Source organism: Thalassophryne amazonica, chromosome 22 (assembly GCF_902500255.1).
Source record: "Thalassophryne amazonica chromosome 22, fThaAma1.1, whole genome shotgun sequence".
Taxonomy (NCBI): Eukaryota; Metazoa; Chordata; class Actinopteri; order Batrachoidiformes; family Batrachoididae; genus Thalassophryne; species Thalassophryne amazonica.
In genome coordinates, this window is record NC_047124.1 from 29,225,220 (window position 1) to 29,241,027 (window position 15,808).

Below are 15,808 nucleotides of genomic sequence, written 5' to 3' on the forward strand. Positions count from 1 at the left end.
TGAACAATGAGCAGAAATGTAGCAGCTTATGTTGTGATCATCTAATAAATAGCATGCTTTATCAGACTGTCCACTGATCATGCACCAACATGGCAACATCCAGTCGCTGTCTGTATGCAGCACATTCCACGCACCAAAAGGTAAAATGTTCAACATGCATCAAGCAGAACTCAGTCAAGCAAAGTGAAACGGAGATATTTTTACACAATACTTTTTATTGACAGGGCATAAATGTAACATCTGTACACTTGTTCAGTGTGTCACCCACAACACACTTATAAAGAGCTGGCAAGGCCGTGCACCAAGTACAAATAAAGGGGGAAAGTGGGGGTAGATTTCATGCATTCTCAAAAAACAAAAAAAAAACACAAAACACCCACATCACTCATTCTTCAAGGTGCAACATAATTTTGGCATCATAAATTAAAAAGTACCAGATGCATAAGATTTTAAAATGTTCTTGGGTTTAAAACCTGAAATGCTGCACTGCAGTGTGGGCTGTATCCCAAAACATAGAGATGACAGACGTTTTTGAAGTAATGAAGCAGTTTCATCAGAAAAAGATTCAGTTTTGAAATACAAAGTCCATGTTGATTGGACAGTAAAAGACCACCCAAAATTTAGTCCTAGCTCCGCCCCTGATCATGCCTCCCATTCTCATATCAAGGATAAAATCTGCAATTATTTGAGATGTTCAAAGTCAGAAATTTGGTGAAATAAAAACTTCCCCTCACACTTAAATCAACATGAACCTTGTGTCAACATGCAAAGCCTCTACTGCATCAGCAGCTGTTAAAACTCAGACGGGGAAAAGGCACTGCAGTAGTACAACTATTTAAACGTTTTCAAGTCTGTCACACATAACCGCAAAACCGATCCTGGATGTAATCATTCAAATTAAAGCATTTTAAGTTAATTTTAAAGAGCACCAAATTCACAGTGATGTCACGTGGTCCGGCAATAAGAACTGCAAGCAGGATGGAAAGAAAACAATCGAGCCAGGAGAAGGTACCGCTGTGCTTCCACCTGCTTTTTGCAGACCAGGCTGCAGTGTAGCTTCAAAAACAGGAACATAAAGGCTCAGACAGAGGCAACTAAATTATTTAGCCTTCACATTTTTTATAGTGCATTCAGAGTTTACCACATTTAATGTTTTTAGCATTTTAGAATGGAATTAACATTTTTTTTGCACCAGTCGCCAGGCAGAGTGTGTGTAGAAGGAAAAATAAAAAAACACTTGTAAATTTAAATTCGTCAATCACTGTGAATATGTGCCTTTATTTGTAAAGTTATGCAAGGACAAAAATTCACCAAGAGTTCACAAAAAAAATAAGACTACGTGCATGGCACATGGACTGGAAAACAGGCAGCAATAATTTAAAGTATATGAAACTTACCAGAACTTGGCTAAAGTGTGCAAAAACACTGGTGTAGCTCTTTAGGCCTGTTTGTACCAGTGTGGCTACTTATTTGTTTTTTTAAATGCCTACACATATGCAACAACGTGCAGAAGACAGTAAGATCCCACGGTAAATTAGTCCTCGAATATATATATATATAACAAAAAAAAATCCATGTTCTTCCACCGCACCTTATTCCAAAGTGGAGCAGAAGACTGAACGTAGAACAAGGTGAAAGTCTTTCCAGCTTCTTGTTTGAAGGATGGCAACAAAGAAAAAAAAAAAAATTGTGCTTGCAGGTTGAGCCAAGTAAAACACATAAAACGTTTTTTTCTTTTTTATCTCAATACGGTTTTGAATTGCCAAAAAACAAAACAAAAAGGCAACTGAGTTTTTGGTTTAAAGGCGGGGCAAAGTTGGGCAGGGGCAGGAGATTTACTGTCCATTGAATTCTGTGCTGTGTCGCACATTCTGCCTGTCCCGCATGTTCACGTGTCCACTGGCCGCTGTCGCTGGGCTTATGTCAAGCGTTCGATGAGCTCTTTCGTGAGGCCCAGGTTGAGGAGCTGCACGGCGGGCAGCGATGCCAGGTGTGGAAACGCCTTCAGCAGCTTCTCCCAGCACAACTCCAGCAGGCTGGGCACCGCCAGCCAGATCTTAAACAGAGAGCCAGTCCTTCTGTTCTCGTGGATGTTGACCACACCTCCGTGGATGTACATGCAGCCAGCCTGGCCGGGGAGGGAAGGGAAGGGAGGAGGTCGAGTCAGCCACAATATTACTGATTACAGATTCTGATTACTTCAGAAAAACTACAGTATACTTCAACAGTACTCAGAAAGTGTGTTTCAGAGGTGAAGCAGTGCCACATGTGCACCCACCACCTGTTATCTACAAACAGATCATTATTATTACCCGAGGCCATCAAATACTGCCATCGGGTATTGCGAAGACTTTGCTTCTGTCCGTCTGTCTGTGTTAAGCATAAGTCCAGTTAAGTTACTGCCAGAGTCTTCAAATTCACAGGGAACATTCCTGGGACACAGACCTTGGACAAGTTCAAAGATGGCTAACCTTGACCTATTTTAAGAGGTTAAAAAGTCACATTATTTTTTTTGAGTGGTGGGGGTGACAGCCAATCAGAGAAGTGACCCTGTGACATCAGTGGCTGGTCTAGCTAGCTGCAAACTCTGTTTTGATTGTGTGTAAATATACCTTCTTTGTCATATATTATCTAAAAGTAGCCAAAAATAAACACTTATAAACCTGAAAATGCTGTTTTTGGAACCTAATAACACCTCTGGAGTGATCTGCAAGACATTTCACAGATGTCAGTATGCATGCTAACTTCCGCTAACTCAAAGCTTGTCAAAAGCTCATGTATGTGCACATGAAAATTCAGTAAGGTATATCTTCTATTATACATTCCAAATCTAAGGTGGCACTCTACTAGTGTATACTAAGGTACTCCTAAGTATTAAAAAAAGAAGAAGAAAGAAGAAGGGACAGAGCCACCTACATAACAGCGGACGCTGTTAAAATGTAAACATTAAAGGGTTATTAACTAAGCGCAAGGTCTGTAGGGGAAAATATCAGACCGAGGTGTTGACAGTACAGCGAGGTGAATAATTTGTTAATTATGTGGTATACGTATACGTATATATATATATATATATATATATATATATATATATATATATATATATATATATATATATATATATATATATATATATATATATATATATATATATATATATATATATGCGCAACCTTAAGGTATCGCCCAAATATGAAAGCTGCTGACAGTTTTGGGCTCACTTGACCCAGCTATCTTAGCTAATTATAGGCCAATCTCCAACCTTCCTTTTCTCTCAAAGATTCTTGAGAGGGTAGTTGTAAAACAGCTAACTGATCACCTGCAGAGGAATGGTCTATTTGAAGAGTTTCAGTCAGGTTTTAGAATTCATCATAGTACAGAAACAGCATTAGTGAAGGTTACAAATGATCTTCTTATGGCTTCGGACAGTGGACTCATCTCTGTGCTTGTTCTGTTGGACCTCAGTGCTGCTTTTGATACTGTTGACCATAAAATTTTATTACAGAGATTAGAGCATGTCATAGGTATTAAAGGCATTGCGCTGCGGTGGTTTGAATCATATTTGTCTAATAGATTACAGTTTGTTCATGTAAATGGGGAATCTTCTTCACAGACTAAAGTTAATTATGGAGTTCCACAAGGTTCTGTGCTAGGACCAATTTTATTCACTTTATACATGCTTCCCTTGGGCAGTATTATTAGACGGTATTGCTTAAATTTTCATTGTTACGCAGATGATACCCAGCTTTATCTATCCATGAAGCCAGAGGATACACACCAATTAGCTAAACTGCAGGATTGTCTTACAGACATAAAGACATGGATGACCTCTAATTTCCTGCTTTTAAACTCAGATAAAACTGAAGTTATTGTACTTGGCCCCACAAATCTTAGAAGCATGGTGTCTAACCAGATCCTTACTCTGGATGGCATTTCCCTGATCTCTAGTAATACTGTGAGAAATCTTGGAGTTATTTTTGATCAGGATATGTCATTCAAAGCGCATATTAAACAAATATGTAGGACTGCCTTTTTGCATTTACGCAATATCTCTAAAATCAGAAAGGTCTTGTCTCAGAGTGATGCTGAAAAACTAATTCATGCATTTATTTCCTCTAGGCTGGACTATTGTAATTCATTATTATCAGGTTGTCCTAAAAGTTCCCTAAAAAGCCTTCAATTGGTTCAGAATGCTGCAGCTAGAGTACTGACGGGGACTAGCAGGAGAGAGTATATCTCACCCGTGTTGGCCTCCCTTCATTGGCTTCCTGTTAATGCTAGAATAGAATTTAAAATTCTTCTTCTTACTTATAAGGTTTTGAATAATCAGGTCCCATCTTATCTTAGGGACCTCGCAGTACCATATTACCCCATTAGAGCGCTTTGCTCTCAGACTGCGGGCTTACTTGTAGTTCCTAGGGTTTGTAAGAGTAGAATGGGAGGCAGAGCCTTCAGCTTTCAGGCTCCTCTCCTGTGGAACCAGCTCCCAATTCAGATCAGGGAGACAGATACCCTCTCTACTTTTAAGATTAGGCTTAAAACTTTCCTTTTCGCTAAGGCTTATAGTTAGGGCTGGATCGGGTGACCCTGGACCATCCCTTGGTTATGTTGCTTTAGACGTAGACTGTGGGGGGGTTCCCATGATGCACTGTTTCTTTCTCTTTTTGCTCCGTATGCATCACTCTGCATTTAATCATTAGTGATCGATCTCTTTTTCCTGGTTCTTTCCCTCAGCCCCAACCAGTCTCAGCAGAAGACTGCCCCTCCCTGAGCCTGGTTCTGCTGGAGGTTTCTTCCTGTTAAAAGGGAGTTTTTCCTTCCCACTGTGGCCAAGTGCTTGCTCATAGGGGGTCGTTTTGACCGTTGGGGTTTTTCATAATTATTGTATGGCCTTGCCTTGCAATGTGGAGCGCCTTGGGGCAACTGTTTGTTGTGATTTGGCGCTATATAAGAAAAAAGTTGATTGATTGATTGATTGATAGTCAGACATGTTCCCTTCACCTCCATGAAGAACTAGCTTAAAAAGATGGCCCAGTCGTTAGCTGGTAAGCTTTCAATCTGTGTTTTTTCTGATGCTGTTTAGATATTTATGGATTATGTTCAAGTCCAACTTGGTTTTTCTAACTGTATTTTTAGCTTTCTGGTTTGTAACTAATGTGATACGTGTTCTGGACCGATTGTCATGTTAACGGTCTGATGTGAGAAAACATCACAGCGGAAATCATAGTGTCGCAGCAATATAATAATTATATATATATATATATATATATATTGCAAATAACGACACTGCTCATACGGTCAAGGGTATTTTAACATGGCGTTATATTTTATTTTGCACACAGAAACAAAAGTATTTCACAAAAAGCAAATACTTCCAGGGTCAAAATAATTAGCCCCCACCCCCGCCGATGCTAATAGTGAACTGTGTCACCAGTCTGTAGGTTGTACTCACTGGAGTCACAGCAGCACAGTGGAAGTAAGCTGGCTCAGGCATCAGCGCCGGGAGTTTACTCCACTGGAACGTCTGCAGGTTGATCTTCCACAGATCAGCTAATATCACCTCCCCGTTATAACCTCCACAGATAAAGACATCTACGAGAGAGGAAAAAACCAACAGATCAGAAACATCCACATCCAACACCTACCGCTTTATGCAGCAGCATTCCTTTCGGTAATTAAACGTTCTTACCGCTTCGTATTTGTACACAGCTATGGCACCTCCTCGGAGCAGGATACCCTGTCAAAGTAAGAGGGTTCAGAACAGCTTCCAAAAGAAGAAAAATAAGAAAGAATTTTACAAAAACTGATGGTGAGTGAAGTGAGAGACGACACAAACCTATTTTGTCATGAGGTTTAGTTGTAATCTCCTCCCAGGAATTAGTCTCCAGATTGTAAGCATGAATCTATGAAGAACAACATACGTACATGAGACAGCAGTATTCACCGAGTCGAGTAGCGAGTCATCGGGATGTGTGATGTGGATGATTTGGACAAAGAAAGACAAATGTCAATTTTTGAAAGTCAGGGTCAAATATGCATTTTCATCCAGGTACAGGGCCAAGACAGTGCTGGATCGCTTCAGCGTGTGGTGTTAACGGCTGAGCTCCTCCCTTCAGTTTAAAGTACTGGTCATCTGGAAAATCACTGACTAGGGTGATCGGTAGCGAGGAAAACGTGCGCCGTCTTGAGCCTTCTGTGCCCCACCTCTGGCGCTGAGACTCAAGAGTTGAGACCGCCTCATGACCAAAGACATTGGGGACAGCAGGAAGGAGAAACCAGCCTGAGAATTTTTCGATGACAGGAAGAACCCTAAAGCAGACCAGACTTGATGGGGGCAATCATGTGGTATGACCATTCCAACAGGACAAAATAACAATTCTCCATCAGTAACTACTACAAATTTTGACATCTTCATGGTTGGATGAACAGATAAAAACTAGAAGGGAACTCAGAGCATGTGACTCTTCCAAGTCATTAATGTATTATGAGTATGAAAACTATTATTAATGGAGTTATGAGTATTATTACTACCAACTGACTGAGAGAGGCCACCAGAATTCTTTAATTTTTATTGCATTAAATAGTAAAGAGTACCCCGGGCAGCACGGTGGCTTAGTGGTTAGCACTGTTGCTTCACAGCAAGAAGGCCATGGGATCGAACCTGTGGCCTTTCTGTGTAGAGATTGCACATTCTCCCTGTGTTTGCATGGTTTCCCTCCAGGTGCTCCAGCTTCCTCCTACATCCAAAGGCATGCAGGTTAGGTGGACTGGAAACTTTAAATTGTCAGTAGGTGTTTGTCTATATGTGGCCCTGCGACAGACTGGCATCCTGTCCACGGTGTACCCCACCTACTCATGTGAGATGCTATAGCTACTGGGATAGGCTCCAACCCCCCGTGACCCTTAATTGGAGTAAGTGACTGAAGGTGAGCGAGTAAAGGGAAACCTATTTTTTTATTTTATTTTAACCTCTTGTGTATATATACTTACTAGGTACACTTTATTAGGTACTCCTCGCTAGTTAGTTTTGTTTGTTAGTTTTGGTTGTTTCATTCTTTTATACACTCTGCACTCACAGGCTTTTCGGTGATGTGAGAAGTGCCGGCTCATTTGTCCACTTTTTCTCAATGATTTGGGACTTTGGGACTTTTTTCCATCGTTCAGCGATCGGGCCCTCAGATAACTGCCTTCCCTACAAACCTCTTTTCTTTTCCTCGGTGTGATTAACAGGATAAATGCATTAGACCAGCTGTTCCTTCCACAAGAAACCAACTGGTCTCCTGTAAACTGGTCTAGGTGGCACGCTACCTTGTGCAGCGGATAAGACGTCCAAGACGTTCCTCCTCCAAGAATGTAGATCCTCTGTCCATCGTGTGCTATTTCGTGCCTGTACCTACAATAAAACACAAAAGCACATCACAAACAGTCATACACACTGCTACTTTGGCTACCAATGTGAATTTTTAACTTATCATGATTTAAATCTCTGGCTGTCTAATCACACGATGTCGTACCGTTCCTCGGGCAGGTCATCGGGAGGGTTGTTGGGTTTGAGGTGGATCCACTCCCTGGTGTTCAGGTCCAGCCTGTGCAGATCTGTGCTGTAGATATATCCCGTCGTCCCGCCAAAAACATACAGGAAGCCATTTATGATGACCATGGCCTGGAGAAATGTTGAAAATAAATCGGCAGTGAAAAACACGCATTAGACCCTCCACCAGCTCACAGGACATTATCACTGCTACAATTTAAAGTAAGAGTTTTTATCCTTTAGATATGGGCCAAAAATCAGGCTAGAAGCTCTTGAAAGCTACAGTGTGTAAGAGCTAGCATCATCTAGTAGTGAGGTTACAGATTCAACAATCACAATTTTGTTTTCCTCGACATTTTTGCAATTTTGGGGATGGGGATTCCTGCTCCCTTGCTTTCCCTTGTGATTAGCAATTTGTATGAGCCTCCATTTCACAAAAATGAAGGTTCTCAATCTTGTTAGCGTGAACTAGCAACCAGTAGATCATCTACAAAAGAGCAACTATGAATTCCTCTTTTTTTTTTTTTTTTTTTAAACCAGCCTTCCAGCTGCACTGCAAAATGCAAAAGGTGGAGTAGGAATGTCCCTTTTGGGTAACTGGTAACATGGCAGCCACATATTAAGGCCTCATTCTAAACTCAATAAAACACTTTGTTGCAGGTAATTATACACTAATGGACAGATGGCAGTGGATGCTACATTCCATTCTCGTTAATAAACATCCATAAATCTCACACACTGGAGTGTAATTCCTGAAGGTACCTGTCCATAGATTCTGTTGGGCTTCTTCCCCCGACAGTTGAGTAGTGACCATCGCTTGTATTTTACATTACAAACGTGAACATCATTGCCATTATTTTCCCCAAATGGGATTCCAGTACCGCCAAACACCAGGAGATTGTTGCCATGCAAAACAGCTGAAGGAATAGAGAAAAACAATGTCAACTCTGTGAAGAAAACTAATTTTAATTGTATCCTTTGAGGCCAACAGCTACACACGTTATACCAACAGCCAAAATTAAAGCCTCTCTTTGGGTACAAACCACTGGTGAAGTCAATCATTTACTCCTAATAGATTTGGAAATTTTCTAAGCGTTTCACCTGACATCGATGCCAGCTCTGTCGGCATGTAGCCCTCTGTTTGAATCTGCTGCCAGCAGCTGGTGGCGAAGTTAAACCTCCAAAGCTCCCTGAACAGAGGATAGTCTTCATTCTCTGAGCCGCGTGACTCATCGTAGTCAGGGTTGTACCCTCCAAATACGTACAAGTTGGCATTGTCGGCGACACAGCGGTGCCCACTGCGAGCAGGGGGAGTACGATGACCTAAGCAGGAAAGATCCTTCACAGTGAGACGGCTTTTTGTAAACAGACTGAATGTACACTGAACAAACCCTCTGTGACACCATCTGCGGGTTTTCTGACAAGCGATGTTGACGCTCTTATATGAAGGCATCTCATACCACCACCCCCCCCCACACACACACACACACAAATGGGCAAAAAGGTGGAGTGTGACCAGCAAGACCGGCATGTTCTGGTCGGGATGAATGAAGCTTGAACACACCCCAATCTTGCAGTTACCAAACAAACAAAGCTAAGCTAAGGTTAATAAGCTAACTTTAGCATGGGTGTTTGATTAACTCATATTTTTTCTGGACAGCCTTCGTAACCATTGCAGTGGTCCGAGTGTCACCAAGCTACTTGAAAATTTTTACCAGAATATACGTAAATACTAAAATTTGACTCAACTGAAATACTGGAGCACCAACTTGTTTGACGGCCCATTAACCATCATGTTAAACAGCTGCAGAGCAAGCCATTATCTCACCTTTGTGATAAATTCTCAGAAAATACAAACGGACGAGTCCACAGCAGCCAGCGACCACTGCTAACAGGGCCCTGACTCTGGCACACAGTTGTCACTCAAAGAGACGGTGGCCCTTACTCATAACTTCATGGCTTAAAATAAACTGATGAGTTATTAACCTCGCCCAGTTATCATGAACAGGGAAACTAGCAATAGAGACCAAAACCACTTTTTGTACCACAATGTAAATATGTTTAATTTGTGCTGTAATGTTGGGGAATTTAACACAGACTTCTATAGGGAGTGAGTCTTTTTTTGGAGCCGGCCTCCAGTGGTCATTCAAGGAACTGCAATATTTAGCACTTCGGCTTCAATTTTAAGCAGCCATCTTGCTCCATGTACGCCTGATCCTGTCAGCACTCAGAAGTGAAGCAGCGTAGGTCCTGATTAGTAATTCGCAGAGAGACCGTTGAGGAAGATCAGGAGTTGAGCTTTTACTTGAGTAAAACTTGTGCCGATTTGTACTACATCTGCTGTGGAAACCCTGAAGAACTAGGGCCACTGCAGCCGAAAGAAGGACAACTCTGTTGTCAATAAAGCAGTCAGACTGCAGCTTAATGGGGACGTGTACAGATCTGAAATCAGAGCTAAGAAGGCTCATATGATATATACTCAACAAAAATATAAACGCAACACTTTTGGTTTTGCTCCCATTTTGTATGAGATGAACTCAAAGATCTAAAACGTTTTCCACATACACAATATCACCATTTCCCTCAAATATTGTCCACAAACCAGTCTAAATCTGTGATAGTGAGCACTTCTCCTTTGCTGAGATAATCCATCCCACCTCACAGGTGTGCCATACCAAGATACTGATTAGACACCATGATTAGTGCACAGGTGTGCCTTAGACTGCCCACAATAAAAGGCCACTCTGAAAGGTGCAGTTTTGTTTTATTGGGGGGGGGATACCAGTCAGTATCTGGTGTGACCACCATTTGCCTCATGCAGTGCAACACATCTCCTTCGCATAGAGTTGATCAGGTTGTCAATTGTGGCCTGTGGAATGTTGGTCCACTCCTCTTCAATGGCTGTGCGAAGTTGCTGGATATTGGCAGGAACTGGTACACGCTGTCGTATACGCCGGTCCAGAGCATCCCAAACATGCTCAATGGGTGACATGTGCGGTGAGTATGCCGGCCATGCAAGAACTGGGACATTTTCAGCTTCCAAGAATTGTGTACAGATCCTTGCAACATGGGGCCGTGCATTATCCTGCTGCAACATGAGGTGATGTTCTTGGATGTTTGGCACAACAATGGGCCTCAGGATCTCGTCACGGTATCTCTGTGCATTCAAAATGCAATCAATAAAATGCACCTGTGTTCTTCGTCCATAACAGATGCCTGCCCATACCATAACCCCACCGCCACCATGGGCCACTCGATCCACAACACTGACATCAGAAAACCGCTCACCCACACGACGCCACACACGCTGTCTGCCATCTGCCCTGAACAGTGTGAACCGGGATTCATCCGTGAAGAGAACACCTCTCCAATGTGCCAAACACCAGCGAATGTGAGCATTTGCCCGCTCAAGTCGGTTACGCCGACGAACTGGAGTCAGGTCGAGACCCTGATGAGGACTACTAGCATACAGATGAGCTTCCCTGAGACGGTTTCTGACAGTTTGTGCAGAAATTCTTTGGTTATGCAAACCGATTTTTTCAGCAGCTGTCCGAGTGGCTGGTCTCAGACGATCTTGGAGGTGAACATGCTGGATGTGGAGGTCCTGGGCTGGTGTGGTTACACATGGTCTGCGGTTGTGAGGCTGCTTGGATGTACTGCCAAATTCTCTGAAACGCCTTTGGAGATGGCTTAAGGTAGAGAAATGACCATTCAATACATGAGCAACAGCTCTGGTTGACATTCCTGCTGTCAGCATGCCAATTGCACGCTCCCTCAAATCTTGCAACATCTGTGGCATTGTGCTGTGTGATAAAACTACACCTTTCAGAGTGGCCTTTTATTGTGGGCAGTCTAAGGCACACCTGTGCACTAATCATGGTGTCTAATCAGCATCTTGATATGGCACACCTGTGAGGTGGGATGGATTATCTCAGCAAAGGAGAAGTGCTCACTATCACAGATTTAGACTGGTTTGTGAACAATATTTGAGGGAAATGGTGATATTGTGTATGTGGAAAAAGTTTCAGATCTATGAGTTCATCTCATACAAAATGGGAGCAAAACCAAAAGTGTTGCGTTTATATTTTTGTTGAGTATATTTTAAGACTAGAGCTGAAACAACTAATCAAGTTAATCGATTAAAATCGTTGTCAACTAATTTAGTCATCGATTAGTTGCTAAATAACTTTGTTTTACCGCAAATGTTTTGTTTCTTCCATATAATCAACCGAGCTTTGCTTTGAATCTTGAACCAATGAAGGAGTGCTTGGAGCTGCTGCTTCGTTGGTTTCATTTGTTTTATTTTGCTTTATCTTAATTTTTTTCCACTAAAACCCTAAAGAGCATATGTCTGTGAGGAATATTTACCTTTTTTATGTTAAACTGACCTGTTATGGTCTTCTGAAACAGTTGATAGATGTATTTTTTACTAACGCCGATGCTAACGCGTTAGCATGCCTATGGCATTTTCAATGTTAAAGTTAGCATTAAGCTGCTGGCATTTCAGCATGTTTGTGCATTTGTTTTCTGTATAATAATTAATGGCTCAGCGTTTGTCATCATAAAAGAGTCAAATTATTACACATTATAATTTGTTTACATTTATTTTTATTTATATATTAATAATAATAGCAACAATAATAATATTAATAATAACTAATAATGCTACAATAAAATTTTAGACAAACAGACATGAGTCACATGTGTCATTGTGAAATGACCACATAGTTTACAAGTTATACAGAAAATGTTGCACATTGCTCTACTGGTGGTTGGCTCTCACTGCGGTATTGTATCACTTCCTGTTCCGGAGCACAGCGGTGTTTTTTCTGTATCTGTTAGCTGTTTAATCTGCGCAGTTAGATTGATCTAGTTATCTAGATTACGATTTGTTTCCCAGTGTAATCTTTACGTGCCTTAACTAAAGCACTCCTTCTGCTGAATCACCTCTAAATTATTTACACATTATTCACTTTGCGTGTTTTTAGGAATCCGCTAGCTTAGCGTAGCTACTAGCTCTTAGCCGATTTAGCATGGCGGCTTCTCCTGTCTCTCCCACACTTTTCTGCTCTGGGTGTGAAATGTTTAGTTATTCCTTGGCCTCCTTTAGCAGTAATGGTACTTGTAATAAGTGTAGCTTATTCGTAGCTTTGGAGGCCAGGCTGGGCGAATTGGAGACTCGGCTCCGCACCGTGGAAAATTCTACAGCTAGCAAGGCCCCTGTAGTCGGTGCGGACCAAGGTAGCTTAGCCGCCGTTAGTTACCCCCTGGCAGATCCCGAGCAGCCGGGAAAGCAGGCTGACTGGGTGACTGTGAGGAGGAAGCGTAGCCCTAAACAGAAGCCCCGTGTACACCGCCAACCCGTTCACATCTCTAACCGTTTTTTCCCACTCGACGACACACCCGCCGAGGATCAAACTCTGGTTATTGGCGACTCTGTTTTGAGAAATGTGAAGTTAGCGACACCAGCAACCATAGTCAATTGTCTTCCGGGGGCCAGAGCAGGCGACATTGAAGGAAATTTGAAACTGCTGGCTAAGGCTAAGCGTAAATTTGGTAAGATTGTAATTCACGTCGGCAGTAATGACACCCGGTTACGCCAATCGGAGGTCACTAAAATTAACATTGAATCGGTGTGTAACTTTGCAAAAACAATGTCGGACTCTGTAGTTTCTCTGGGCCCCTCCCCAATCGGACCGGGAGTGACATGTTTAGCCGCATGTTCTCCTTGAATTGCTGGCTGTCTGAGTGGTGTCCAAAAATGAGGTGGGCTTCATAGATAATTGGCAAAGCTTCTGGGGAAAACCTGGTCTTGTTAGGAGAGACGGCATCCATCCCACTTTGGATGGAGCAGCTCTCATTTCTAGAAATCTGGCCAATTTTCTTAAATCCTCCAAACCGTGACTATCCAGGGTTGGGACCAGGAAGCAGAGTTGTAGTCTTACACACCTCTCTGCAGCTTCTCTCCCCCTGCCATCCCCTCATTACCCCATCCCCGTAGAGACGGTGCCTGCTCCCAGACTACCAATAACCAGCAAAATCTATTTAAGCATAAAAATTCAAAAAGAAAAAATAATATAGCACCTTCAACTGCACCACAGACTAAAACAGTTAAATGTGGTCTATTAAACATTAGGTCTCTCTCTTCTAAGTCCCTGTTGGTAAATGATATAATAATTGATCAACATATTGATTTATTCTGCCTAACAGAAACCTGGTTACAGCAGGATGAATATGTTAGTTTAAATGAGTCAACACCCCCGAGTCACACTAACTGTCAGAATGCTCGTAGCACGGGCCGGGGCGGAGGATTAGCAGCAATCTTCCATTCCAGCTTATTAATTAATCCAAAACCCAGACAGAGCTTTAATTCATTTGAAAGCTTGTCTCTTAGTCTTGTCCATCCAAATTGGAAGTCCCAAAAACCAGTTTTATTTGTTATTATCTATCGTCCACCTGGTCGTTACTGTGAGTTTCTCTGTGAATTTTCAGACCTTTTGTCTGACTTAGTGCTTAGCTCAGATAAGATAATTATAGTGGGCGATTTTAACATCCACACAGATGCTGAGAATGACAGCCTCAACACTGCATTTAATCTATTATTAGACTCTATTGGCTTTGCTCAAAAAGTAAATGAGTCCACCCACCACTTTAATCATATCTTAGATCTTGTTCTGACTTATGGTATGGAAATAGAAGACTTAACAGTATTCCCTGAAAACTCCCTTCTGTCTGATCATTTCTTAATAACATTTACATTTACTCTGATGGACTACCCAGCAGTGGGGAATAAGTTTCATTACACTAGAAGTCTTTCAGAAAGCGCTGTAACTAGGTTTAAGGATATGATTCCTTCTTATGTTCTCTAATGCCATATACCAACACAGTGCAGAGTAGCTACCTAAACTCTGTAAGGGAGATAGAGTATCTCGTCAATAGTTTTACATCCTCATTGAAGACAACTTTGGATGCTGTAGCTCCTCTGAAAAAGAGAGCTTTAAATCAGAAGTGTCTGACTCCATGGTATAACTCACAAACTCGTAGCTTAAAGCAGATAACCCGTAAGTTGGAGAGGAAATGGCGTCTCACTAATTTAGAAGATCTTCACTTAGCCTGGAAAAAGAGTCTGTTGCTCTATAAAAAAAGCCCTCCGTAAAGCTAGGACATCTTTCTACTCATCACTAATTGAAGAAAATAAGAACAACCCCAGGTTTCTTTTCAGCACTGTAGCCAGGCTGACAAAGAGTCAGAGCTCTATTGAGCTGAGTATTCCATTAACTTTAACTAGTAATGACTTCATGACTTTCTTTGCTAACAAAATTTTAACTATTAGAGAAAAATTACTCATAACCATCCCAAAGACGTATCGTTATCTTTGGCTGCTTTCAGTGATGCCGGTATTTGGTTAGACTCTTTCTCTCCGATTGTTCTGTCTGAGTATTCTCATTAGTTACTTCATCCAAACCATCAACATGTTTATTAGACCCCATTCCTACCAGGCTGCTCAAGGAAGCCCTACCATTATTTAATGCTTCGATCTTAAATATGATCAATCTATCTTTGTTAGTTGGCTATGTACCACAGGCCTTTAAGGTGGCAGTAATTAAACCATTACTTAAAAAGCCATCACTTGACCCAGCTATCTTAGCTAATTATAGGCCAATCTCCAACCTTCCTTTTCTCTCAAAAATTCTTGAAAGGGTAGTTGTAAAACAGCTAACTGATCATCTGCAGAGGAATGGTCTATTTGAAGAGTTTCAGTCAGGTTTTAGAATTCATCATAGTACAGAAACAGCATTAGTGAAGGTTACAAATGATCTTCTTATGGCCTCGGACAGTGGACTCATCTCTGTGCTTGTTCTGTTAGACCTCAGTGCTGCTTTTGATACTGTTGACCATAAAATTTTATTACAGAGATTAGAGCATGCCATAGGTATTAAAGGCACTGCGCTGCGGTGGTTTGAATCATATTTGTCTAATAGATTACAATTTGTTCATGTAAATGGGGAATCTTCTTCACAGACTAAAGTTAATTATGGAGTTCCACAAGGTTCTGTGCTAGGACCAATTTTATTTACTTTATACATGCTTCCCTTAGGCAGTATTATTAGACGGTATTGCTTAAATTTTCATTGTTACGCAGATGATACCCAGCTTTATCTATCCATGAAGCCAGAGGACACACACCAATTAGCTAAACTGCAGGATTGTCTTACAGACATAAAGACATGGATGACCTCTAATTCCTGCTTTTAAACTCAGATAAAACTGAAGTTATTG

At 41.6% G+C, this 15,808-nt stretch overlaps 1 protein-coding gene across 1 annotated transcript in view; it reads right to left on the reverse strand.

Moving 5' to 3' along the window:
* Window positions 1-194: 194 nt before the first annotated feature.
* The window catches only part of klhdc10 (kelch domain containing 10), a 34,111-nt gene continuing 18,497 nt past the window's right edge, over window positions 195-15,808 (reverse strand). Inside the window, exons 2-9 of the mRNA XM_034163565.1 lie at window positions 8,630-8,851; window positions 8,291-8,445; window positions 7,512-7,660; window positions 7,306-7,390; window positions 5,834-5,900; window positions 5,687-5,734; window positions 5,450-5,589; window positions 195-2,128 (exon numbers count right to left, since the gene is read on the reverse strand). Coding sequence (XP_034019456.1) covers window positions 1,919-2,128; window positions 5,450-5,589; window positions 5,687-5,734; window positions 5,834-5,900; window positions 7,306-7,390; window positions 7,512-7,660; window positions 8,291-8,445; window positions 8,630-8,851 — 1,076 coding nt within the window. The 3' untranslated portion in view covers window positions 195-1,918. The remainder of the gene's footprint in view (window positions 2,129-5,449; window positions 5,590-5,686; window positions 5,735-5,833; window positions 5,901-7,305; window positions 7,391-7,511; window positions 7,661-8,290; window positions 8,446-8,629; window positions 8,852-15,808) is intronic.